Here is a 24576-nt window from a genome sequence, read left to right as displayed (position 1 = left end):
CATAAGGCTAATTTCAGGCACTTGTTAGGGGAAGATTCTGTCAGCCCATTACATCTATGTGTAACTGTTCTCTGTTAGGGGATCAATTTTATGCTTGGCTTCCTTTCAGCCTAATACATTAGTGCTGGTTTTCAATAGGAAAAAGCAATATAGAATATGTTCTTATTCTTCTCTATGCCTTTGCAAAGAGCCACATTTGGAGACTAAACAGAGACTGACCACTGCTCAGAACAACAGCTGCCTTAGTGTTCAAAGTAGTATTTACCATCGCATGTGTCTTCACTAGGGAGAAAGGCTGACTACACGAGAGGTACATACATTATGCCATGAGACGTGGCACTAAGTTGCAAGCATTCTTAAAAGACTTAAGAATGCAAATGCTGCTTTTCTGAAACCAGTTCAAACAGCAAGCTATGATGCATTCTACGCAAATCAAACAATGACTGCAAGTTAAGAGCTCTTTAATTACAGAAAAATAGGTCTTTAATTTCATCTCAGATATCATTTTAGACAAGCATTTTCAGTATGGTAGTCCATGAAAAACAAATGCGTACACTATGGAAGTTAAGAGCTCTCAGTGAAGTCACCACAACATAGAAAGTTGTAGCTGAACAAAGCTTCCTATCTGGTCGAACTTCAGCAGCCATCATTGCACACAGTTAAGTTCCTTTAAAAGGTCTGGTTTAAAATAAGAGTTCTTTTAAATGCCTGGAGGGAAAGGCACTTAGTATTGCAGTTTCCAGAACATGATTTGTTTGTCTTCCCCTCCTGTAATAACACTGTTGCACTGTTCATTCATCCACATGGACATTACAGCACCTGGGGGGAAAAAAAAAACCAAACAAGTAGATCCAAATGTAAATACAAGTGGTACTCGAGATGATGGAACAGATCTTTTTAGGAGAGTTTAGGATCATCTGATCATTAGTTTGGACTACACTGACACCACACAGGCCAAGAAGAATTTTAGTAAGCTTCTAGGTGGCGGCTCTTATTCACAGTAATGATCTCATGCTACATTGCCTCAGCTGACTTTGGGTAATAAGGGACAATGTCAGAATGCAGATGGCACACTGGGGCTAAAGGCTTCACGGGATAAGGGGAGGAGGTTTCTCTAGAAAGTGAGATTTTTCACTCTGCCATTTGGACTTCTCCTATTCAAAGTGCACTCACATTTAGCATAAGCCTAGAAGCCCACTTCTAAAGATTCCTCTAGCTACAGAATGATCTCTATACAGGTCAAATTCCAGAGTACAAGCTTATAGTAGGTGAGTTTGAAATAACTGTTCATGAAGGCAGCCTTAAAACCCAAACTGAATAAAACTGATACAGTTTTTCCTCCTTCACACATTTTGGTTGCTAATGTACTGAAGACTATATAGGTACTTTTAAGAAGCCTATAAATCCCCATCCAAAACAATTTCTCTAGTGAACTTTACTTAATTTGTTGCTGGACTCACAGTCTGGATGGACTTTGACAAAGTATACAACACAGTCTATACTACACTTTATCAGGGCTATGAGGTAGAAAAATGTTGACTTTTGTGATGTTGTGTAAATTAGAAAAATCCCAAGTCATTTACCTTTGGTCAGTCTTGTAAACAGCAATATTCCTCCATTGTTAGGAAATTTCCTAGGAGGCTCATGTGGTGTTCCAGATAACAGCAACATCACAAACAGCCCACTGAGCGAGCAGATAACTTTCAAACTTTTCAATACTAACAAACAGAGCTGGAAAATAGGAATCTTCCATTCAATTTGAGACTCTGAATAGTTCAGATGTACCTGTATGTCCTTTGATTCTTTCAGTAACTTTTCCTCCAAGAATGTCCCAAATCAGTAAGTCACCAGACTGACTTCCCGATAAGATGGTATTTCCATCCCATTTGAAGCACCTGCAATAAGTCTGAAATCAGTTCACATCAAGCTTTTGCATAACGAGAGCTAAACATTTCCAAACTGACTAAGCCAAAAAGAATTTAAAACAGCGGTACGAAACTGAAGGAAACTCTACCCTTTGACACAGCCTTTCTGGAAAGGCTATTGCCAAATTATTCTAAAGGGTCATGACCCAAACCTGCTTCTCTGACTGCCCTAGACCCAGCCAGACCTTCCCCTGGCAGGAGGATGAAGCATGTTCCCTTAACAGAAGAGGCCCAGTCAGCTGTACATGCGTATGGTACCCAAGTGCTCTCATGAACTATCACTTTCACTTCTGTCACTTCATCACAAGCACTTGAAGTGCGAAGAGGACTTTCAGGGAAATAACTGAAGAAAAAAATATACATACGCATGCATTTACATATATATTTATGTATACACACACAAGAAACCAACAAGTGTACTCCATGTATGGCTGCTATATTTTTAATCCAGTAACTGAGTAAGCATTCCATTTGTCTACCTGACAAACCATAAAGAACTGCATGCATTTTAGTTTGTGAAAGTGATCACTCTTTAATTATAATAGCCAATGTTTTCTTAGATTATTGAAACAAAAAGGAAGCATTGCAAAAAAAAAAAAAAAAAATCAAGATTATTGACAGAGATGATTCAAGTAAGAGAACTGTCTCCTTGTTCGAAATTTCAGTAGCTCAGCTGCTGGAAGAGCTGGGTAGCTACAGCTCCCATCATCTTTAATGGACATTAATGTTGTTGTTGAAAAAAAAAAAAAAACATGAGTTATTTACTTAGATACTTGTTTGGGTTTGTCCCAGTTTGGAAAGCTTGATTGTAATGCACACAACGTGATAGAATGTCCGCCTTTGCACTTTAAAAAGTAATTCACTAAACCCAAGTTGCCGGTATTACTGCTCTTCCCATTCTGCTATCACCAGCCATCAAGCATCTCCACAGTTAACTAAGCTGGCCATGCAGCTTCATAATCTCTATGTTCTCAGAATTACCTCTGTGGCTCATCAGCGGTTACAGAAGATATAAGCATTCCAGTTTGTACATCTATTACTTTAAAACAACAGTCTTCTCCTGTGCTGAGTAGATGTCTGCTGTCTGTACAAAAGAAAACAGCAAACAAAAGAAACAACCACAAAAAAGCATGCTTAGACATTCAGTTCGAGTTACCAAAGCAGTCTGCGATACAGCATGTTGGATGTAACATTGCCTGACCTATTTATTTATAGATAATTTACTGTAAATGAAGCCTCTAAGCAAGCAAATGATAAACAAAATTGGTTTAGAGTCTAGACCACTGGTTTACAGTCTAGTGTGGCCTTGTGTACAATTAATAAATTCTTTATAATGGCGATGCCTGTCAATCCAAAACATCTCACCATCCCACTTAAGTAGCAATTCCAATAACAAAGGTATATTACATGTTATCAGGAATAAGATTCTCTTTGAAACTCCCAACGGTGCATATTAAAAACTGAAATCCAACATACCAGGACTAAAAGCGGCATCAAACACCGTCCCAGAATGACATGGCAACTGGTGCAACACTGTTGCTGTAGTAACATCCCAAACACTAATGGTACCCTCTTTGGTTCCAGATGCTAATATAGTATTTGCAGCATTAAGGTCGATTGTATTTACCTAGGAAGTTAAACATCCCATGATTTTTCTGTTCTTTCATGTGAGCCATCTTGAGACAGCTTTTAAACACACACAAAACAGGCCCATTATCCACAAGATGGTATTTTATTTACGAAAAGCTTTTACATTTAATTCAGCAACATCTTTAAGTAAAATTATTAAAAATCCTGCCTATAAAAAGATAGGTCCCTCTGATGATATTTTTAAATGCTTTTTCTTTGCAGAATCAGAAATGTAAACTGACATTTCAGACTACTTTTAGTACCCATACTCTCCATCTAAATGCAAGACTTTACCCTTAAGGGTAAAATTCTTCTTTACACTTAAAGAACTTCCTAGCAGTCAGTTGTTTCCAGTTCTCTTGGGTACAGTTCTTAAATGTTATTAGAACTGTTTCAGTATTTGCCTATGTTGTGACCTGTTTAACTATTAAGGAGTTTAAAACACAGTAATTCTAAATATCCTACTAGAGTGACATTAGAGGCTATGAATAAAAGTGTGCAGTTACACATTTATGATTCACTGCACACAATATCTTTATATATTTACAGTGAAATTCAATAATATATTTTATCGCATGCTAAACAACTCAAAGGAATTCTTTTTCATTTTCTTGCCTATGGCAAAGATACATTAAGAAGAAGCTGTAACAATGAAAATACATTAGTTTTCAAAAACAAAGAAGGAAACAAAAAACCCCCAGTACTCCCTGTCCCCCCTGGAACTTTGTGCCTACAAGCTCAGCAAGACAAATTAAGAAACCTCTGCTTATACTGTTGCTTCAGTCCCCAGGAGTGGATGCTTCAATCAGGGAAGCAGGGGACACTGGTGCAGGACACACCAGACAAAAAAACCAAAACAAAACAAAACCCCCTACACACACACACTTCCCAAAACAACACCCCCCCCCTCAGCCCCCTGACCCAACCTTTGTGCTTTACCACTAGATCTTGACTTTGATTTTAATGAGCAATTAATTTCCGTATTCTGAGATGCTATATCTCTATCCATATACTTACACTAACATCATGTTCTAACTCTGCAAGCAGTTCAAAGCGGTGTTTTTTATTGCTCAAGGTCTCTCCAGGAACACAGTGCCACACCTACAACACAGGTATTTAAGTTTGCTCAAGGAAGCATTAGTATAACTCTGCATGGGTTTCTTCAGTACCGAGTTCTCATATTACAAGGAGGGCTGCTTGTGTTAACTGTGCGCCTTGCCGACGTGGCAGAATACAGCAACGACAAATGGCACCTGAACTCGTTTACCCTTAGCAGAGCCACGTATTAAACATGACTATGCTGATTTCAGACAGCTTACAGAAGCCTACCTAAGTACAGGTATATCACTGCACTGTATGCATACTTACCAAAAGCCATATGCAGAAGGCTTTGGGAAATTCTTTCCTGTCTCTAACTTCCAAATTATCTTTCCACCTAACTGTAGGCATGCTTTTTAGATTAGGAAGTTCCTGGTCCACTTAGATGAAGAACATAAGCTACGAAACTACTAAACGTAAACATTTTAGAAGCCTGTTCCACTCAAACAGAATCACCAGCCAAGGTCACAAAACATTCCAATTCCTGCAACAAATACAGTTTGCCTCCAAAACCCCCACATTTAGAGTAAGTTAGAATGAATGAAATTTCTTTCAAGTAACACTTTCACTTTGAAACAGAGTTGAGATGAAGCTAAATGAAAGAGATATTCTAGAAATAAACCTGCTGTGATACTAGCCAAGTTATTATTCTAGTACAACAGGCACCTCCACTCCAAAGCATTTGGCTGGCTGAATATTACAAGGTGCTAGCTATAAGCAGTTATTGAAGTATAACAAATCCATTCACAAACCTTCACAGTGGAATCCCAAGATGCAGAATATAAACGCCCATCATGCCAACAGATCTTACTGACTGCATCATCATGTCCCATTAAGATGTCTTGCTGTCTTCCAAATGCAATTGAATAAAAATATCTAACAGGAAAAGGTTATAAAAGCATTATGTCTTCAGAAAACTTAGATGTTTTTTTCTAAATAGATGAAAGTAACTTTGCTTCTACAGTTTCTAACAGAAATCTACTGAAAAAAAAAAAGAGTAGAAATATAGACACTGCGTTTTAACAATGAATTTCTGTATCATTATCTAAAATCATAAACATAACGACCAAGGCACTCAATGTAATTCAGTAAAGTCAATAGGAAGTTAATACACACATGTGATTGTCCCACGAAGAACTTATGACAGTGGTATCTCCTGGTAAGATTAAACAAGATGACAAAGCCTGTCAGAAAAAGAAAAAAAAAAAGGTAGTATTCAATTTCTCACCCCAAATCAAACAGAAATACCTTAACATGCTTTTGGAGAACAATAAGCATTTTAGTCTTCTATACACACAACATACAGGTGTTACATGAACACTAATCATGAAAAATCTTACAGGTTCAACATAGAACAGCAAGAATATTTAATTCCTGGTAAATATAAAGGTAGCACTGAAGTTCAAAAACACATGCAGAATTGATGGATCTCCTTTTTCAAAATGCTAGTATTTCAAGGACATGGTATGTAATTCTTCACTCAGGAGAAACTGGGTCAGCTCTTCATCCTGTAAGCTACTGTCAATTCTAGATGCAAACAGCTAACAGAAACTAAAAATGAAGGTTTCCTTTGATGTTTGTTCTCCATGACAGGTACTTATCAGCTCATTTCCTTCAAACAATAAATTTAACTATCTAATTCCTACTATTCTCAACAAGAAATACGCTTTACAGACAGCTGCTCAGTTACATTACCATCACTGGAAGCAGCAAGGAAAAAAAAAATCAGCCCAGTGCTTCTTTCTACTAGATGTTCATGGTTTAGATCTGTTCTAAAAAAAAGTAAGCTGCTGGACTGTAAAAATATTACTGCTTTTACCATCACTGCAACAGATCAGTGCTAAAACTACAGAGAGGGGAAGAATAAAAAAAAATAAAAAACAACAAAAAAAAAAGTATACAAGGCCTCCTCATGAAAAACTGACTTTTGGCTTAGGATTCAGCAAAGAGCTCCCTTCTTACAGTGCCAAGAAGCGACATTCCTAAATTTGCCTTGGCTAAAGCATTAGGAATTGCCGTATCCAGATTCACCCACTAGCGTGTGCCATGGCAGGCCATAGGGTCTTGATCCTGCAACTTACTTGAGGACCTGTTAGAGCATGCTATGCCTTCTGTCTGGGCAACCCATTTGCCTTTTTTGTTCCCTCTAGAGAAGAGGGTGCAGAGACGGCTGATATATCCTAGTGTCTTGTCTCAATAAAGGACTCTGAACATGACAATTGGGCGTGAATCTCTATGATCCAGGCCTGGCCACAGTGCTCAAGCACAGAAAAATCAAATATAGAATCTCTTTCCAAGTTCTGGTTTAGAAGCAGGAGAAAAGGTTGTTCAGAGGTTACTGAGATCACTGCTCATTGAAGAAAGATGGCTCAAATTCACCCAGCATAGATTCCACCCCCTGTGCTTGGTTCTCCTCTACTGGCTGACTCACAGCCTTCAAACAATTGGGAGCAGTAAGGCAATGCTGGATGTAGGCACATGGGTGGAATTTAAGCCTTCTGATTTTGGTCCCAATGGCAGTTCAAGATTGTTCAGGAAGACTCCTCTGCTCATGCCAGACTATCTTTGCCTACCACAAGCCCTTCCCTGGATAGCAGGGCAACTCAGAACAGAGCTAGCACAGAAGTGCAACCATTTAATGCTCTCTTCCCGCGTTCACAGAATGCACTCTGTCTCCCCGGAGGCCTGACAGAGAGTCTCAATTCACTCCGCTAAATTATTCACACACGATACAATTGAGTAGGCTGGGGAAGAAAAGAGGCATTGATGTACGCTAACAGCCATTTCTGTGAGTAGCTTTCAGAAGATTCCCAATGACCTCGCTTTTATTGTGACTGCAACTTACCATGTTTGAAAAGGACACACTTCTCTGGATTGTTTTTGATTCTTTGGAAAACATCTTCAGAGTTGAATCTGGGGATAATGGACAAAACGGACAGAAGATAAAAGGACTGTTATAGAAGCTAGTAATTTTGCTCCTGTTTGAATATTCAAATATCTTACTATGAAAAGCAGGTATATGTTTCTCATAGTCTTTGAGAAACTCTTTACAGAGCTTGTGACTGAGCCTGGAACTAGCCTGTTTTGCACCAGGTACAAATGGACTCCCCCGTGCCCATCAAACTCTAAGAGAACTCTGGTATCTAAAGGGAGAAATTACCACCTTCTCAAGCCTAGATATAGATAATATTGAAATCCTTGAGTCAAAGTGATCTAAAACTTCACAAATTCATGTACTTAAGCTATTTCATTACAAGAAATACATATTTAACTTAATTTCTATAATAAGTGACTTGCAAAGGTGACAATCCAAAAGCCAAACAGAAGTAGCCGTTACATATGAATACTGAAATTCTCTCAAACAGTAAGAAGGAATTGAACATGAACTGAAAACAAGAATCTTGCATTTGGCAGAAGATTAGGGCCACTCCTTTAACGACTGTAAAAAAAAACAAAACAAAACAAAAAAACAAACAAAAAAACAGAACTCAATGATTCCAGAAATACCGCATTTAATGTTGTCTTCATTTTGCTCTCAGTGAAGATGTTCATGGGATTCAATCTTAACTACATTTCAGTGTTTCATGCTATTTTGTTCACGAAACATTAACCTGCATTTACACTGCAAGTTCTAGTAAATACCTCTGCAATAATACTTACCCTGGGATGTAGTGAAAACAGAAGACCCATTGCAAGTGACTGCTATTCCAGTAATTGCCCTGTTTAATACAAGTAAGCTTATAGGTGATTTCATAGGTTTTGAAACTTAACCACCATACTGTAAATTGACTATAGTTGAAATTTGTTATTTGATCTCTGTAAGAGCTAAGACATTCAAGAAGATTAAAAGCACTAGAGAGGTGTGTTATATGCCTAGAGACAAGAATATACCTTGATATAATACGTGAAACACCAGTTCAGGTTCCCCATATTGTTCTGCAAGAACTTCCTCCTCATCAGAAAGGACATGCCCATGTGAGAGGATAAATAGTTTCACATTCAGTCTTTCCAATTTGGGATTAGCTACAAAGAGAGTCAGGAACCTGCCTACAAGCAGATACTGAATACCTCAACTGTCAGGAATCAGAACTTGCATGTCTTTTCTCTTCAAATTTGACATTGGCAAAGTCACTATAGTCTAGAAGTTTAGACATATGTTAGAGAGTTAGTTGTTAGGAAGCACAGAGCATTCTGCACAGCCAGAATTCTGTTATACAGACCTGCTTCTATTTTTTTATCAGCAGTCTTCAGGAAAAAAAAAAAAAAAAAAATCAGAAGCTGAAATTCAAGTCTGTTTTCAGGATCAGGATTTCTCTAATCCTAACAACCTGGTAGCAGAGGCCTTTTCTCACTACAAATATTACCTTGTTTTCCGGACAAGAGAATATTTCTTTTCTAGATTAGGTCACCAAGAAAGGAGTTGCACTCAAGGTAGTAAGAAATTCTCCTACTAGTCCAGCCACTAGGACAAGGGATGGGGCCAAAGGAAAATCTGTTCTTTAAAATGTATCTGCTATTGTTCATTGTTAGGTAATTTCAAAGTTCACCTGAAGTGCCCCTGCTGACTCATGGCTCCCTAGGAATCCATCAGGACAGTAGTTTGGTACCTGGATTAACTGAAAACCTATAGCTGGAGACTTGACAAACTGCTCACACAGCAGCAGCTTGAGGTATACAGCAGTTGAACTTAAGTGGTTTAACCTTTCAAATCAAACAGGATGAAAAAGAAGTTAGGTCCTCCTGGGGTTATAAGTAAATAAATAAATAAATGGAAGTCTTTATCTGGCTGCTGCTATCACAGTTTTAGAGAAGGATAATCAGTATCTGCTTCAGGTACTGAAATGATAATGAACTTAGTTCTAGAGCTGTATAAGGAACAAAAACCAAATGAACAAAAAAAAAAAAAAAGCAAGCAACAAATACCTTTTCTGGACTGATAACCCATCATACACTCAAACTCATCTTGTGTAATCCAATCAATGAGCTGTCTCACAAAAGAAAAGTATTTACCTTACACCCTAACCCATCATTCAGATTGACACGCAGATACCCCCACCCCCCCAATTAAATGAAACAATTTTGTCTGTGAAAAGAAAAGAATAGTACCTACTCTTTGTGAATTTTATATTGCTCATCTAATTTTAGTTTGGCAATATTGTTCCAAGCAAGTGTTATACTTTCTTCTGTCAAATCTTCAAAAGATTCTTCATTTGGAGAAACTGCAATAAAATGCCACAACAAAGTTTCATCACAACTAGAAAATAAAAAGATGGATTTCAAATAACTAGGTAGATGAAGTTGCAAACATAAATATGAGAGTACAGAAATCATGTAGAGCTCCAGGAATAAAATTTTTGGCTAATGCAGAGAGTGACAAGATCACTAACTTTTTTCCAAATCTCTTCCTGAATGCACAGGCTTACAGTCAAAAATACGATTTTAGTTCCAAAACCAGGGCTTTTAAACTGGAGACTACAGAATATGTTTCTGTATGGAAAAACCAAAACAAAAAACTTTTGTGTAGAGATGTTTTGGTGTTCCATTGAGATGTCAAGAGCTTTCCAAGTGGAAAAGTACCAGGAAAGCCATCTACTGCTACAATACACCATGTGCTTTTGTTATTCTATTGCGTTCTGTTAGGAATGTCACGACTTTATTTCACTGCACTGTTGCAAAAGTTAAGGGATAAAAAAATGTAACAAAATTGAGACAACTAGATGTCAATTACTATAAAAAGGCCAAACCCAACAGGAACTGTTGATCTGTGAGTTAATGACTTAGGCAGCATACCACCATATCTGTTTAACATATATGAGCATTATTATCACCATATGCAACTTTCAAAGCCACTCTTGCCATTTGGATGCTACAGATTGCCATGCTAAGTAGCACTCATCTTCACTTCTGTGCTTAAAAATGAAAAGCACCAATAGGTAAGTGAATTAAATACAACCAACTGAGAAAAACCTTTTCATGTGACACCTGGGCTAAAGATTCAGTCCAATTTATAGGAGACCACTATACATATACCGCCAACCAAGCACCACACAGCTGCTTGCTTACCCTCCCCGACCCGGTGGGATGAAGGAGAGAATCAGAAGGGCAAGAGTAAGAAAACCCGTGGGTTGAGATAAGAACAGTTTAATAATTGAAAGAAAATGAAATAATGATAATAATAAGTTGCAGTGAAAAGGAAAACAACAACAAAAAAAAAAAGGGAACAAAACCCAGGGAAAACAAGTGATGCAACCGCTCATGACCTGCCGACCGTTGCCCAGCCCATCCCTGAGCAGTAATTGCTGCCCCTCAGCCAACTCCCCCCAGCTTCTATGCTGAGCATGACGCCATACGGTATGGAATAGCCCTTTGGCCAGTCTGGGTCAGCTGTCCTGGCTGTGCCCCCTCCCAGCTGCTTGTGCACCTGGCAGAGCATGGGAAGCTGTAAAGTCCTTGACCAGTGTAAGCACTACTTAGCAACAACTAAAGCATCAGTGCATTATCAAGGTTATTCTTACACTAAATCCAAACCAAGCACTATACCAGCTACGAGGAAGAAATTTAACTCTCTCCCAGCTAAAACCAGGACAACATATGATGAGGACCATAGCATCTTAGTTTCAGAGAAATGGTCTAAGTTCCTCATTGAACAGAAGCCTGTGATGGCATTACATATCCTTTTCTTGAAGAAAGTTAATGAACATTGTCCCCACAGTTTGCAGGGAAAACAAAGTAATTTCTTTACAGATTTTCATTCAAGTTGTGGAAGAGGAAAATTATTTGGATGCTTAATTTAAGTTCTTAGGGTTTATTTAGACCAAGCCAATCGATCACCCCAAAGACATCCCTGTTCAAAAACTGAACAAATCTTTACATCATTTAGACTGCCTGCAGATATGGTCATTGAAGCTGCTGTCATATCAGCTTGATTTTGAAGTGTCACGAAAGGCCAGAGATGACAGCCCTCCCACAGCTTCAAAAGCAGAGGTTGAACAGTCCCAGAGGACACCACTGGAACAGAAGGCAAAATGCAGAACAATGCCTGTGTTTTCAAATTTGAAAATGATTGTTGCCAGTTTTTCTGTAATAGTTAGTTCATGGATTTATTTTGAGTTGGGTTACAGGGAAAGTGGCCAAGAGAGTTGTATAATGAGATCCTGCGGGAGAAACATACAGGACGTCTCAAAATTACAAATCAATTACATCATCAGTTTATCTGTTACTCATTTACCTGGAGACTCAGTTATGGAAACACTGTGACTAGATGTTCGAGACAAGCTTTTCAACTTCGGTATTATCCTCCGGGGATGAGGACTTGTAAACAACTGTTTTGGCGTCTGTCCAAACTCCAAGATTTGTGTCAGCAGAGCTACTTTTTCATTGGGATCCATAATACTTTACAAAAACAAGACATTTAATTAAGCCAAGTAGGCAAGCACTTGTTTTCCTCCTGTCCCCTGAAAGCATGGGCCTGCATATGCAGTTACTACAGCACCATAGGCCATCACAAATTCTTACAGAACTGATTTACCACAGATGTGATGGACAGTCATATGACAGTTTCATAATTTTCTTTATGTACGATGACTGTATGCTCATCAATTAAAAAAATAAAGCGATTTCACGAAAGCCAGACTGAAGAAACGTTCCAAGTAACAATCTTTAAACGCATCCCAAAACTGAGACCCTGATGCTGGTTCTCTGCTTATTTGGGAGTCTAAAACAGAAGAGCTACACCATTCACGTACACACTTCTACAGCCAGCAGAGAACCTGGAGGGATACTGAGAAATTTAGCTAACTGCTTTAACAAAACCATTCTGATTCTTGTTAATTACCTGTTTAAATCCACTCCTCCTTCATAAGTTAATGGGTGAAAGACTGAGGGGGGGAAAAAAAAAAAGTTTATTTGTACAGTGTAGATATAAAAGGTTCATTTTCTTTGTCTTGCATATCTACTGTAAAAAAAATGTTGTATTTTTTACTCAACTTGGTTATATTTAAGCAAATAAGCTATTTCAGCAGACTATAGAGTTTGAGATCTTCTGTTTTAATCCTGGGTTTCTTACCTGAAAAAATTCTAAGAGACTCAGAGAAAGTTTCAGAAGAAATCAGTCCTTTCATAAAGGCAGGATGACTTATTTAAGCTTCATTAAATACCGTCCCCCACCCCCAATAAAGAAAGAAAAAAAAGGCACAGTTGCATAACTGGATCTCTGGTTATTTTCTAGACAGGTAACAAAATGTAGTAAAGAATGATCATAAAGGTCTACCCATTCACCTGTTCATTTGCTATCAGGACAGCAGTTACATAGTGAATTACTTTGTGGCCTCTGCATAAGAATGCTTTATCTTTGGACCTAAGTTCATTCATACACAGATCTCTTCTGTCTCTCTTATCTACTCAAGTGTCTGCAATTCATTATGCTAATAAAAATCCACATTGTGCAGAAGCAGTACACTGTGCATAAAAAGTGCTCTCATTTGAGAGGTAAAAATATAGGTGCCATAATTAAATGCCAATTTACCATATTCAAAGCCTCCGGCACATTGTAATTGACACTTATGGTCACAGTATGATTGCATGCCAAACCCTGCAAACCTAAAATATAGCCAATCATGATTTAAGGACATGTGAGGAAGCATATTAGAAAAAAAACAACAACAACAGGAAAAAAAAAAAACAACAAAAAACCCCACCACAAAACAAATCACATTATCTCACTCTGGAAGTAGAAAGCACTGACTACCAAAATGAAGAGTTGCTTATTCCTTCCCTCCCCACTGTTGTAGCAAGGTTTTCTTTTTAAACTTATTCTATCTTGTTAAGTGCAAACTATCTCAACATTGTCTGTTACTTGTAATCCTTCAAAAGGATCAGGGCTTCTGGAATAAACACCCTGTAAATCTGATCTGCTAATCTTCCTTTATCGAGAGGACATTTCCTTATTAGGGAGTAACATATATAGCTAAATATCAGATTGCTGAATAGGTTAATCATTGATACTACTATTAGGTCTTGACACATTAAACACATCACCATAGCAGTCACATAATAACATCCCCTTTTCTAAGTATTTGCAATGGCTACATACATGCTCAGAATAAAATTGCAAACAGTGAAACTTTCCACATGTACAGGAAAAGGCATATATACTACTGCAGTAGTATATATGAACACAAGGACAAACCTAGTCACCTACATACTTTTTCCTTCATTCTTGCTCCTGAAGAGCTATAGCCCATTAGCCCCTTTCTTCCCTTGCCAATTCTCTCAGGAGGAGGGGGAAAATTGCACTGAAATTCTCACACTGCAATTGCAGCGTAGGAAAGTTAAATTCACGTTTGTGTGGAGACCCTATGGACTCCCATTTATAATTGGGAGACACTACTTCCATACTACATTGCTACATCGTGCTGTGTGAGCAAACAACAACAATGCTGTAAAATCTTCTTGCTGACCATCTTTAGTACATCTTCAAAGATGCATATCACCATGAAGGCCATAGATTTTACTAGGTAAGACACTATTTTCAGTAATGAAGAACTGCATTTCCTTTAAGGATCAAGGATTCAAAGCATAGTTATGAATGCTCAAAACAAATCAGGCATTACAGATATGCTGTTATTTACCATTCCTGCCTAATTAAAGCACACTTTTTTTTTTTTTGCTATGTCTATAAAGCATATATTTACCATTGTGAGCTGCAACTGCTTCACTTCCTTTCTGCTTGTAGCCAAATATTATGTCAATCCATTCATGCAGATGTTCTGATACATACTGACTTTCTAAAGCCTCTTGGCTCTTCTGAAGAAAGTCATCAGGACCTGGCAAGACAAAGGTTAATGAAAGGAACAGATACGCCATTCAGCACCGGTATCCATCTCTGTTCCTCTTCCTTCTTGAAAAAGCAACCAAACAACCCCAACTGCAATACCCCACACCAAACCTCAAAATTGCTATAAAAATTAAACGTGACTATTAATTATGTCAATGTTTTAAAGAAAAAATTCCTTCAGAAGGAAATAGAATGGGCATTTTTGAGAGAAGAACCACCATCCCAGGAACCTAGATAATCTTGAGTTAATTCATAATACAAGAAGTTTGACTATTATTACCTGATGCCCAAGGGGGAAGCTCTACATCTTCAACCATCTTTCCACCCTGCCTTTTTCCCAAGTCCAACTTCAAACTGTTTACTAGAAAACTGGAATCATTTTCATAAAATTCTGGAATCAACTAGAAGAAAAGGGAAAAAAAAAAGTTTTTATATTAGTTTAGCCTTGATCACTTAAATAGAATACAGTCAGTAAAATGGGAAAGTTATCAAAGTTGATATGTCAAGCCCTAAAGTTGGGTAGTAATTTTTCCAGGCTTTCTTCTCTGTCAGTAAAGAAGCACTGGAAACTTCCTCCCGTTATCCTTCCAGCTACTTTTAGGCTTCTTGACTACCTACAAGGCAATTCTGTAGGCTAAATTCAGAGTGGCATGAATATTTTTGACATGTAAGGTGTGAAATATGAATCCATAACATCTAAGAGTATCTTCAGAACTCTCATTGCATAGCTACCTTCTCATTTTTAAGACATCAGGTAAGAGTCAAGACGAAAATCTAGCATAAAACTAGAATTGCGACAAAAGTTTTAGAGGTTAAGTCAATTATTTAAAGACCACCATAGCTAACCAACCTTAATTCCGTTACCATTAACTATGGACTTTTTTTTTTAAAAAAAAAAAGTACTGCTACATTAAACTCCTTTATCAAAGAAACATTATTTAACAGCACCCACTATCTGACAGTTAATCATTCTCAACATATAAAAAAAATATAACTTGTAGAATAAGGCTCAAAAAACTAAGATAAAACTTCTATAGTGTAACCTCTCCAGATGTAGTTGTAATATAGCCAAATCCTTCAAAGATTCCGGCAGACGATACATAAAATTGCATCTTTTCAGTCTTAATCCACTCTGGTAATTCCCACTTATTCCAATAACATTCACAATGACACTTCTGTTAAACTAAAAGCCAGAAAGCAGACACAGACAAGCAATCATGGAATTACAGAGAAGGAAGAAGATAAAAACATTAAAAGATTCATAAAATGCAGTCAACAGCCTTGAAAAACCCCACACAACTAAAAATCACAAACAACAAAACAAAAAACCAACCAAACACACCCCACCCCAAAACTCTCAAATCAACAGGAGACATATGAGAACAGAAAGCTTAGCACAGATACCAAGCAGTACTTGAATCATTTTCCAGCCATTTACCTCTTTGAAATCTGTGGCACCATCCAAACAGTTTTTCCAGGTTTCTGCAAGACTAGATAACACATGTCAATCACACATTTGTTATAAAAAAAAAAAAAAAAATATTTTTAAGGCTTTGCGCTCCCTTGATGTATATTTGAAAACAAAACCAACCTAGTTACAGACAAAATGTAAACAAACCTGTTGAACATTCTGTCAGCGTGATCAAACTTTCCATTCTGCAGACAGAGCATGTATTCTGGAGCTAAGGAGAGAAAAAAAATCATCAGCTTGCTCCAAACCTTGTCCGCTTTGGAGGTAACTGTCTGCTCAGAGCGCATGTAAAAGCTGTCTTACCAACTCTAACGAGATAAAACAAAACATATCCCGGAGATGAATAATGGCTCCCATACATGAACTTAGGCTCTGGCATTTCCTGATAACGTGTCTGCAATATATGAAGAGAGGTCTATTTAAAACCAGCACTCCTGCTTTCCTTCAATATTGAACACATACACCCTTTTTTTTTTTTTTTTTTTAAAGACAGAAATTAGGACTACCCTCAATTTTTTTTCCTAATGATAAAACAAACTCTAAGTTCTAATAACCACACAGCTTTAATCAGATCAGTAAATCAATATGGCAAAAAAGTTTCTATAACTTATCACCCAGAATTATCAGGTTTTCAGCTTTTTTTTCTTCTTTCATTTTCACACATAACTGCAGTGACTCAACTTCAAAGGACTGCAAACAAAGACTTCCTTTTTGTCTTTCACATGAAGTTTAATAAGAGTACGGAAGAACATATTACCTTAATTCAACCTGGAGGATTCCTTCCTGTCTTAAACTCCTATGCGTTACCCCTAAAACCTATCATAATCTAAATAAAATTACTTTTACCACAACATGTATGAGGCTGCTAACAGTTTGAGGAAACAGTCAGATCTTGGAAAGAAAACTTTATTTACTGTTATTGAAAGCATAATATTGATCATGTTCTTACCCTTCACAATCTTAGGAAGCTTAAAATCATAGAATCATTAAGGTTGGAAAAGACCTCTGAGATCATCGAGTCCAACTGTTAACCTAACTGCCAGGTCCACCTCTAAACCATGTCCCTAAGAACCATGTCCACATGTTTTTTGAGCACTTCCAGGGACTGTGATTGCACCACTTCCCTGGGCAGCCTGTTCCAATGCCTAACCACTCTCTCCGTGAAGAAATTTTTCCTGATATCTAATCTAAACCTCCCCTGGCACAACTTGAGGCCATTTCCTCTCGTCCTATCACTTGTTACTTGGGAGAAGAGACTGACCCCCACCTCACTACAACCTCCTTCCAGGTAGTTGTAGAGAGCAATAAGGTCTCCCCTCAGCCTCCTCTTCTCCAGACTAAACAACCCCAGTTCCCTCAGCCGCTCCTCATAAGACTTGTGCTCTAGACCCTTCACCAGCTTCATTGCCCTTCTTTGGACACGCTCCAGCACCTCAATGTCCTTCTTGTAGTGAGGGGCCCAGAACTGAACACAGTTTATGATTTTGAAATATTTAATCTTTTTGTCAATATAATGCAGTTAGTCTGGCGATATTTTTTTTCCTAATGCTTCATTAAGAACTAATAAAGATTCCAAAACATTAAGTAAAGTTATGTTCTGTAAATTATTTTGGAATAATTAACTTACCATAGGAGACAATGATTTTATACACAGAATTAAAAGCCAACAAAATGAGGACCTTCTAAGCCTGTAACTATGTGTTTGCTTATGAAAAGAAAGCCTGCCTACTTTGAAAAACAGAACGAGTTTGTGCACTATTATCTGCATGTGGAAATTTCAAGTTGGTGCTCCGATCTCCATGGAGCCAGATTTCCTTCCTTTGAAGTACTTTCCCTCAAATGCAGCATTTTTCTTAAATGGAAGTCCCTATGATTTATACTACTTTGTCTTGTTTATTTCATACATGAATTTTACATTATGCATTTAATACCATTGGTCTTGAAGTTTTGTATTTCCATATACGTTTATAGTATCTCAGTGACTGCCATACAAATGTAGTTACAATAGTTAAATGGATTTGAGGATTTTATTTTAAAAGTGAGGTAAAACATTTAAAAGCATATATGTATGAAACAGTAGTAAGAGAGAGAAAACAGATTCAAATAATTTTAAATTAGTACTGACAAAATCAGTACTGACGAAATGAAGCTGAAAATAAATGGGGTATGTTTATAGGTAAGTTTGTTTCTGATAATGTTTATAGTTAGCTTTAGATATGTACATAATTCCCAAAGCTTGTTTGACAAAGCTCCTTTTATTGCCAATATGTACAAGGCCCAAAATGTGTAGTACATAAAAGCCAAAATATACATACCAATAATCTATCCAGCCTTTCCTTATTCAGGGCACCAATTGGTTTACTAAGGTCACGGAATGTTTCAGGCTTTGTCAGATCTAAAAAAACATAGTTAGACTCTATGCATTGATTCTACTAGACAGGAATGTACTCTAATCAATATTAAAAAAAAAACAACAAACAAAACAAACCCCTAACAACAGACAGCAACAAAACAAACAAAACCCAACAGAGAACCCCTCCAGTAATTTTCTCTGCTCCCTAACTGCAAAAGAACAAAGTCTTACTGTAAATGGCTACTCATCTTCTTCCTTTCAAGCAGACGTAATCTCATACCTCTTGCTTAAGAGGCAGTAGTTACATATACATGACAGCTATTTTAACTAACATCACGTAGTCAATACAGGTCCTGCTACCTGAGGCACAAAAGCAGCTGGTATAGTCTTCTTCCTACTCATTAACTATTCTGTCAGGCTACAGCTAAGTTCCACCAAGCAATCAGATTGGAGTGTTTGAGCGGGTGCTGATGAACACCAAGAGATTCCCCTACTCTACTCCTTGTAGAGGTACACAATCCTCAAAAGGACAAGCTTCCAAGAAAAATGCCACAAAGACCCTTAATCAAGGAGCCTATTTAGGCACAAGCCTTGTTAGCCTCTTCCTTTCAACATGCAATGCTAAGAACTGTAAAAGAACACCTGGATTCTATACATTTCAATGCATCCAACTTGTTCCATAAAAAGCCATTTTACTCATTCTTTTGCATTTATTAGAATCACATAAAGTGTTTGAATGCTCAGTACTGTAGATTTTCAAAGTGACCAAGCAGATGCTTGGTACATACTCTGCATGTGAAGACTGAAATATTAAACAGAAAAAGGTGAGGGATTTTGTCCACTAAACTCCAGAGTAAGGGTAAGCGCACAAAAAAACATCCAAGATCACTAATGCCAGGTTCATTTTGATGTACCATGAACTTTACACAGTATAAAACCCCTCGAGACATTTCAGGTTGGACATGATGCACTAACATGTCTTTTTGTATACACATACCTAAAACTGAACTAGAGTAGTCTGCTATGATCCAGGGAAATACAGGATATTGGGAGAGATCGTTGCAGCTTCTATCAGCCAGATTGTTGAGATGAAGAAGATACTGGTAATTTGAGATATGTCCTCGCTGCCATTGCAACATGTAACTTTCAGCTGTATGCTCTGTAACATGATTTTCTAAAATGAAAGAAAAATTAAGGTTTTTGAGGTTTGGAGTTCCACCCCCCAGTTATACTGTGATTAACATTATGCAAAGCACTATAAAATAATTAAGGGCATAGCTGTTTAAAAGAACAAGTCAGCATTAAGCGGTAACTTCATGTTTCAATAGCTACCATACATTTTTTTTTTTTTTTTTTAAGATCTGTTCAAGCAGGCCTAAATTGCATTCAACAAACAAACAAAAAAAGCCCGCAACATGCAGAAGTAGTGCTGAAACACTGGATGGGAAAGAACCTGAACATTTATGGAGGTATAGAAAAATATTTGCAGACCATGAACAGCTCTCTCGGCAATCAGGCAACCTTTAAGATTTCAAATTTCTAGAAGTAGTTCTGCTAGAGTCAAGAAAAAAATTAAATATATTTTCCTACCGGACAACTAAGGATGCCCACTAACAATGATTTGTGGAAAGAAGGCATATACTTATGTCAATAGGATTCAATTGCAGAACCACTGAAACAGAGACTAGAGCAAGATAAAACTTGACCACCACTTAAGAAAATAGGAATTATGCACCTGGAGCTTCTGTTTGAAGCATTAGTCAGGCGCTCAACAAATTCAAAACTGCACTACTCTCTGCTCAATAGCTATAATATAAAGGTATGCTGCTGGACAACAAAACCCGAGAATATTGATTTCATTCTGTCCCTCCACCTTAAAGTGAAATTAAAGGGGTTTCTTCGTTATCTTAATCTGCCCTGTGTGTGGCAGGTTTACCAAGAGAAATGGGGGGGCCAGGGGTAGTTTTGCACGGGGGGGGGGGGGTGTGTGGGGGTGTGATGTTGATTTCTTTTTTTTAACTGTTCCTTTCATTGATTCACTTTACAGCACCTTGACAAGTGCCTGAAATAGCAGAATTGAAGGACTGAAACCACGGCCTGATGGCAAGAAACTGTCCAATCATCAAGTCATCACAGTGAAACCACATCCTTGCCATACAAAGCATTATACGGCACACTTCTGCATACTTGTTTTACTGCATCTGTGTTACAGGCTGCTCTTCCTCCTACTTAAAAGTCTTCAAATACCTTTCACCACCATTTGCTGCTGAAGCCTACAACACAAAGCTAAAGAACTAGGATTTCTATGGAAGACGAAATTATTCAAATATTTTCACTACAATTATTAACCAGAAGGAAAGGAATTCAGATTAGGATGTGGCGGGCCTCTATTTTAGCTCAGCATAGGCTGGAAAAACATATTCCAACCCTCCCTTCACCTTAGTACCTTAAATTCTACACATAAAAAGTATTAGCACCTTCAAAGAGAGGATATTCTGCTGTCAGAGACAGCTACTGAGGTGCTACAAACACCTTTAGTGAAAGGGGTCACCCTTTGTTTATTTCTAAGCTCCAGCAACATCATCATCATCTTCATCTGCACCTTGAAATTTCATCTTTGAAAATAATCCAGAAAAAAAAGTCTGAAGGAGGGTAACCGCATGCAGTTATTTCAATAACAGAGACAATCACATCAGAACCTATTTCCTTTTCAAAAGGAAAATCTAAAAGACTAAAATGATTCTCAGGGGAAGTGATCATTCCTTTGTGGCCTTTCCACTTTGTTTTGTGAAGTGGGGAAAACGTCAACTGATATTTAGGCAAATTCATTAAAACAGAACTAGAGCTCTGGTACAATAACAAAATAGTACAAAATTTACATAAACACTTTCAATATTGGCAATAAACATGAGTTTCAATGTTTCAGTTGCAGTAGCATTACTGAAAAACTTAGCTTTTTCTCCTTTTTTTTCCCAGAACACATGCTAGCCTTTTAGAAGGTTTCTGTTCATAATCTGCAAAACACATCTAGCACTTTGTAGGAATTAATGCATACAAGATGTAACAGAAATGAGAATTTAACTGTTTCAGAATGGTAATTTTCATCAACCACTGTTAAGACTGAGGAAAGTTCAGGTATTTATGTGTGCACTGGAAATCCATCCATTACAGGAACTTTCTCAATAGAATTTTTACTTGGACTTAACTGGGGGCCAGGGGGATCCACCCACAAGTCAGTCTATATTCTTTCGGCAAGACACAATTTAGCTGAGTGGATCTTATTTACCCCTTGCTTTGAAGATAAAGTGTTTTGTGGTTTTTGTTGTTGTTGTTGTTTGTTTCATTTGCTTGTTTCATTTGCTTGTTCGTTTTATTTTTTTTGGGGGGGGGTAAATGACAGTGCATGCAGTTGCAAATCAGAAGAATTAGTTTCACCTTAATAATACTATCTCAGCTTTCATATTCAGCTCTTCAAACACAAACAGAATATATGCAACTTCACAATATCCATTCTGAACTTTGCTTACTTCTAGCAAAAAAATTTTAGGGCTAATACATCTGTTGATTCTTCCCATTCTTCCCACAAGTCAACAGAGCAAAACCCAGAAAAATTGCCCCTTACAAGGCACTACGAGTACATTAATAAATAAATACTGCAAACCTATATATGTTGCAATAAGGAAATAGAGCTCATCTCGATCTTGATAGTTGTAGAATTTCAAGTAGATGTCAGAACATAGATCATTTTCTGTGCAAAATACTTCAAGTCCCTTAGAAGTTAAAGGGAGGGAAAAAGTAAATGAGAGCAATTACTGATAAGCTGTAATATTCCCATTTTTTAACAGAATATTCCAGTTACTAATATCTAAAACTTAAGACTCTAAACTGGGTAGCAGTTTTGCCCACAAAGTCTAACATTTTGATCCTTCCCATTTCCAATCATAAAAGCATTCTGTTTACACTCAACTGAGCAAATAGCTTTATAGCTGTCCATAGATTGGTTCTGTCTGGATTATTAAGCACAGGTAACACCCATTTTTTTGTCCTAAGTGAATGGAGCGAGGCAAAGAGTTAAATGTCTATTTAGTTTAAATGTGTTTTGAGACAAAAATTTTATTCAAGACTGAAATTTCAGTGCAAACACTGAAAGCATACAACTGCGGTTCCACTGCAGCACTCTCATCATCCCTCAGTCATGTACAGCGGGACTCATCACTCCACATTAGTCTCAATCTGAACCAGTGATCAAGCTCCCTCCATGAATCAATCCAGAGAGAAAATACACCATGAGAGAGCAATTCATTCTATCCCAAGGTAGGTGTTTGAGATAAATGGAATGAATTGCTCCCTGGAGGTACTCCCTTCTCCTTTCCCCTGCGCTGACTGCTTATGAAAGAAATTTTTCATCCTTGACAGAATTCACTCTTACTGTTTTCATCTTTTTGACAACACAGGGAACTAAACCACTTAAAAAACAGAAAGGATCTTTGAGTGCTGTTCACTACTTAATCCAGAGTTTTTAAAAACATGTAGCTTTTACCTAATGATGCACACAATTTCAGCTGGTCATTTTAAGAAATGATATATACAGCAAGACACTTTAAAAAAAAAAAAAATTTGAGCTTACCAATGGCATTAGGCCATGTCTTCTTTTATAGATGCGACGCACATTTTGCAGTGTTATTTGTACTACTGGTTTCTGTGTGGGGTGAGGGAGGGGGAAGAAAAGATGGAGATATTCCAGAAGGTATATGTTCTTCTACATTAACCTCTCCAGTCAATATGAAGTTTCTCTTGACTAGAGACACTAGCAATATGAAAACAATATCCATCCATGTCATTTTAGCAGTGGAACAGTGGTGCTAAGCGGTTACGTTAAAAAGAGGAAGCTTGCCTTTGCTGTTGGTTCTTGTTGAGTAGCAAAGCAGTTTAAGAATAAATAAAGAATAGTGTATTATCACCCGAGTCTGTCGCCAGTTACAATAATCATGCAAGAGAGGAGCAGAACACAAGAAACTATATTGAAAATAAGGAAGCCATTGAGCTGCTAGGCAAACTGTTTGCCAATGGTGGCACCTGGTGGACGGAAATGGAATGGCATTTTGTCATCTTCAGCTGTGAAACACGTTTCCCGTGTCTGGACATACTTTTAGTATATTAGTGGCCTGCTAAGACTATCGCTGCTATTTCTGTGACAAAGTTCCAAAGCAGTAATCTGTGACATGCACTCAGTTTTCCTCTAGAGAAAGAAATGATCAGTTTCATAGAAAACCTAGCTAAGATCTTCCAATATAAACTAAATTTATATAAAGCTCTCACTAGGTATGAACAGCATCACCGAGTAAGATTTAGAAATTTATCTTAAATGAAATGCTACAAAAAGTGATCTTTAAGTATTAATAGAGAATGAGCAAAGGACATTTTGTGCTTTGTCAGTAGGAGGTCAACTTTAAGCAAGTTAGCACAGAATAAAGCCTCAGAAGTAGAGATACACTGAATGCAACAGAGCAGCACAGATCAAAGAAAACTAAGGAGCTTCTGATTATAACTGAAAATAGAGTCTTCTTGGAGATGTGCTCCATGTGCATTTAAGAGGAATAATAGAAAAAATGAAAACTGTCCACTAGGGGAGCAGTGTGCTCACATCATATGCAACACCATCTACGAGGCACTTACAGGATATCCATTAAGAGGCTGGAAGTACAAGTTAGCATCAGTAACACACACATGCCCTGGATTAGTCACCAGTGGTGTCACCATTTCTGCTTTACATTCCATATTCAGCGTTTCAGAAATGCTTTGAAATCTACAAGTGAAGAAAGGGAGTAAGTTTACCTCCAGTTCTTACTTAGGTAGAGCTACCCTTAAATTCTTTAGAAAGGTTTTAGGTTAGCTTATAACCTTGGGACATCAGAATGGGGACTTCACTAAGCCTATTTTAGACATGAAGAAAGTTCTTTGTTGAGAACTCTACTTTAACAGGCACTCCAGAAAGGAAAGTTGCTATGTTCTGCACCAGTCTCAGAGCAGTTAACCAGCTGGCTTTTCTATACAGAGCTTTATTTGGCATATACTGATGCCCAATTTGCAACAAATTCACAGATAAACAGAATAGTTTGGAGGGATAAAAAAAGTAACACGTTCATCCTCACAACACAGAATTTCGCATTCTCCATTCCTGATAGTTCAGAATACAAAGAAGATAACTCTCTGAATTAGAGAGCTTATGCTGTCCCAAACAAGCACGTAAGTACTGATGCAGTAG

General features: G+C 37.6%; 1 protein-coding gene across 1 annotated transcript in view; it reads right to left on the bottom strand.

The window, feature by feature from the left end:
- Window positions 1–444: 444 nt before the first annotated feature.
- Window positions 445–24576, bottom strand: part of NSMAF (neutral sphingomyelinase activation associated factor) — a 41124-nt gene continuing 16992 nt past the window's right edge. Inside the window, exons 10-31 of the mRNA XM_087752730.1 lie at window positions 23988–24117; window positions 22939–23010; window positions 21973–22081; window positions 19309–19485; window positions 18274–18353; window positions 16262–16352; window positions 16106–16169; window positions 15926–15977; window positions 14768–14888; window positions 14345–14476; window positions 12487–12529; window positions 11881–12044; window positions 9763–9871; window positions 8313–8371; window positions 7498–7565; window positions 5769–5836; window positions 5405–5528; window positions 4572–4655; window positions 3402–3552; window positions 2907–3009; window positions 1786–1895; window positions 445–819 (exon numbers count right to left, since the gene is read on the bottom strand). Of these exons, the coding sequence (XP_087608856.1) occupies window positions 725–819; window positions 1786–1895; window positions 2907–3009; window positions 3402–3552; window positions 4572–4655; window positions 5405–5528; window positions 5769–5836; window positions 7498–7565; window positions 8313–8371; window positions 9763–9871; window positions 11881–12044; window positions 12487–12529; window positions 14345–14476; window positions 14768–14888; window positions 15926–15977; window positions 16106–16169; window positions 16262–16352; window positions 18274–18353; window positions 19309–19485; window positions 21973–22081; window positions 22939–23010; window positions 23988–24117 (2206 nt within the window). The 3' untranslated portion in view covers window positions 445–724. The remainder of the gene's footprint in view (window positions 820–1785; window positions 1896–2906; window positions 3010–3401; window positions 3553–4571; window positions 4656–5404; window positions 5529–5768; window positions 5837–7497; window positions 7566–8312; window positions 8372–9762; window positions 9872–11880; window positions 12045–12486; window positions 12530–14344; window positions 14477–14767; window positions 14889–15925; window positions 15978–16105; window positions 16170–16261; window positions 16353–18273; window positions 18354–19308; window positions 19486–21972; window positions 22082–22938; window positions 23011–23987; window positions 24118–24576) is intronic.

The sequence above is a fragment of the Nipponia nippon genome, unplaced genomic scaffold (assembly GCF_047370975.1).
Source record: "Nipponia nippon isolate SJK-2023a ecotype South Korea unplaced genomic scaffold, ASM4737097v1 scaffold_1, whole genome shotgun sequence".
NCBI lineage: Eukaryota > Metazoa > Chordata > Aves > Pelecaniformes > Threskiornithidae > Nipponia > Nipponia nippon.
Note: the sequence above shows the minus strand (reverse complement) of the source record. Positions and strands in the feature narration are given on the sequence as shown.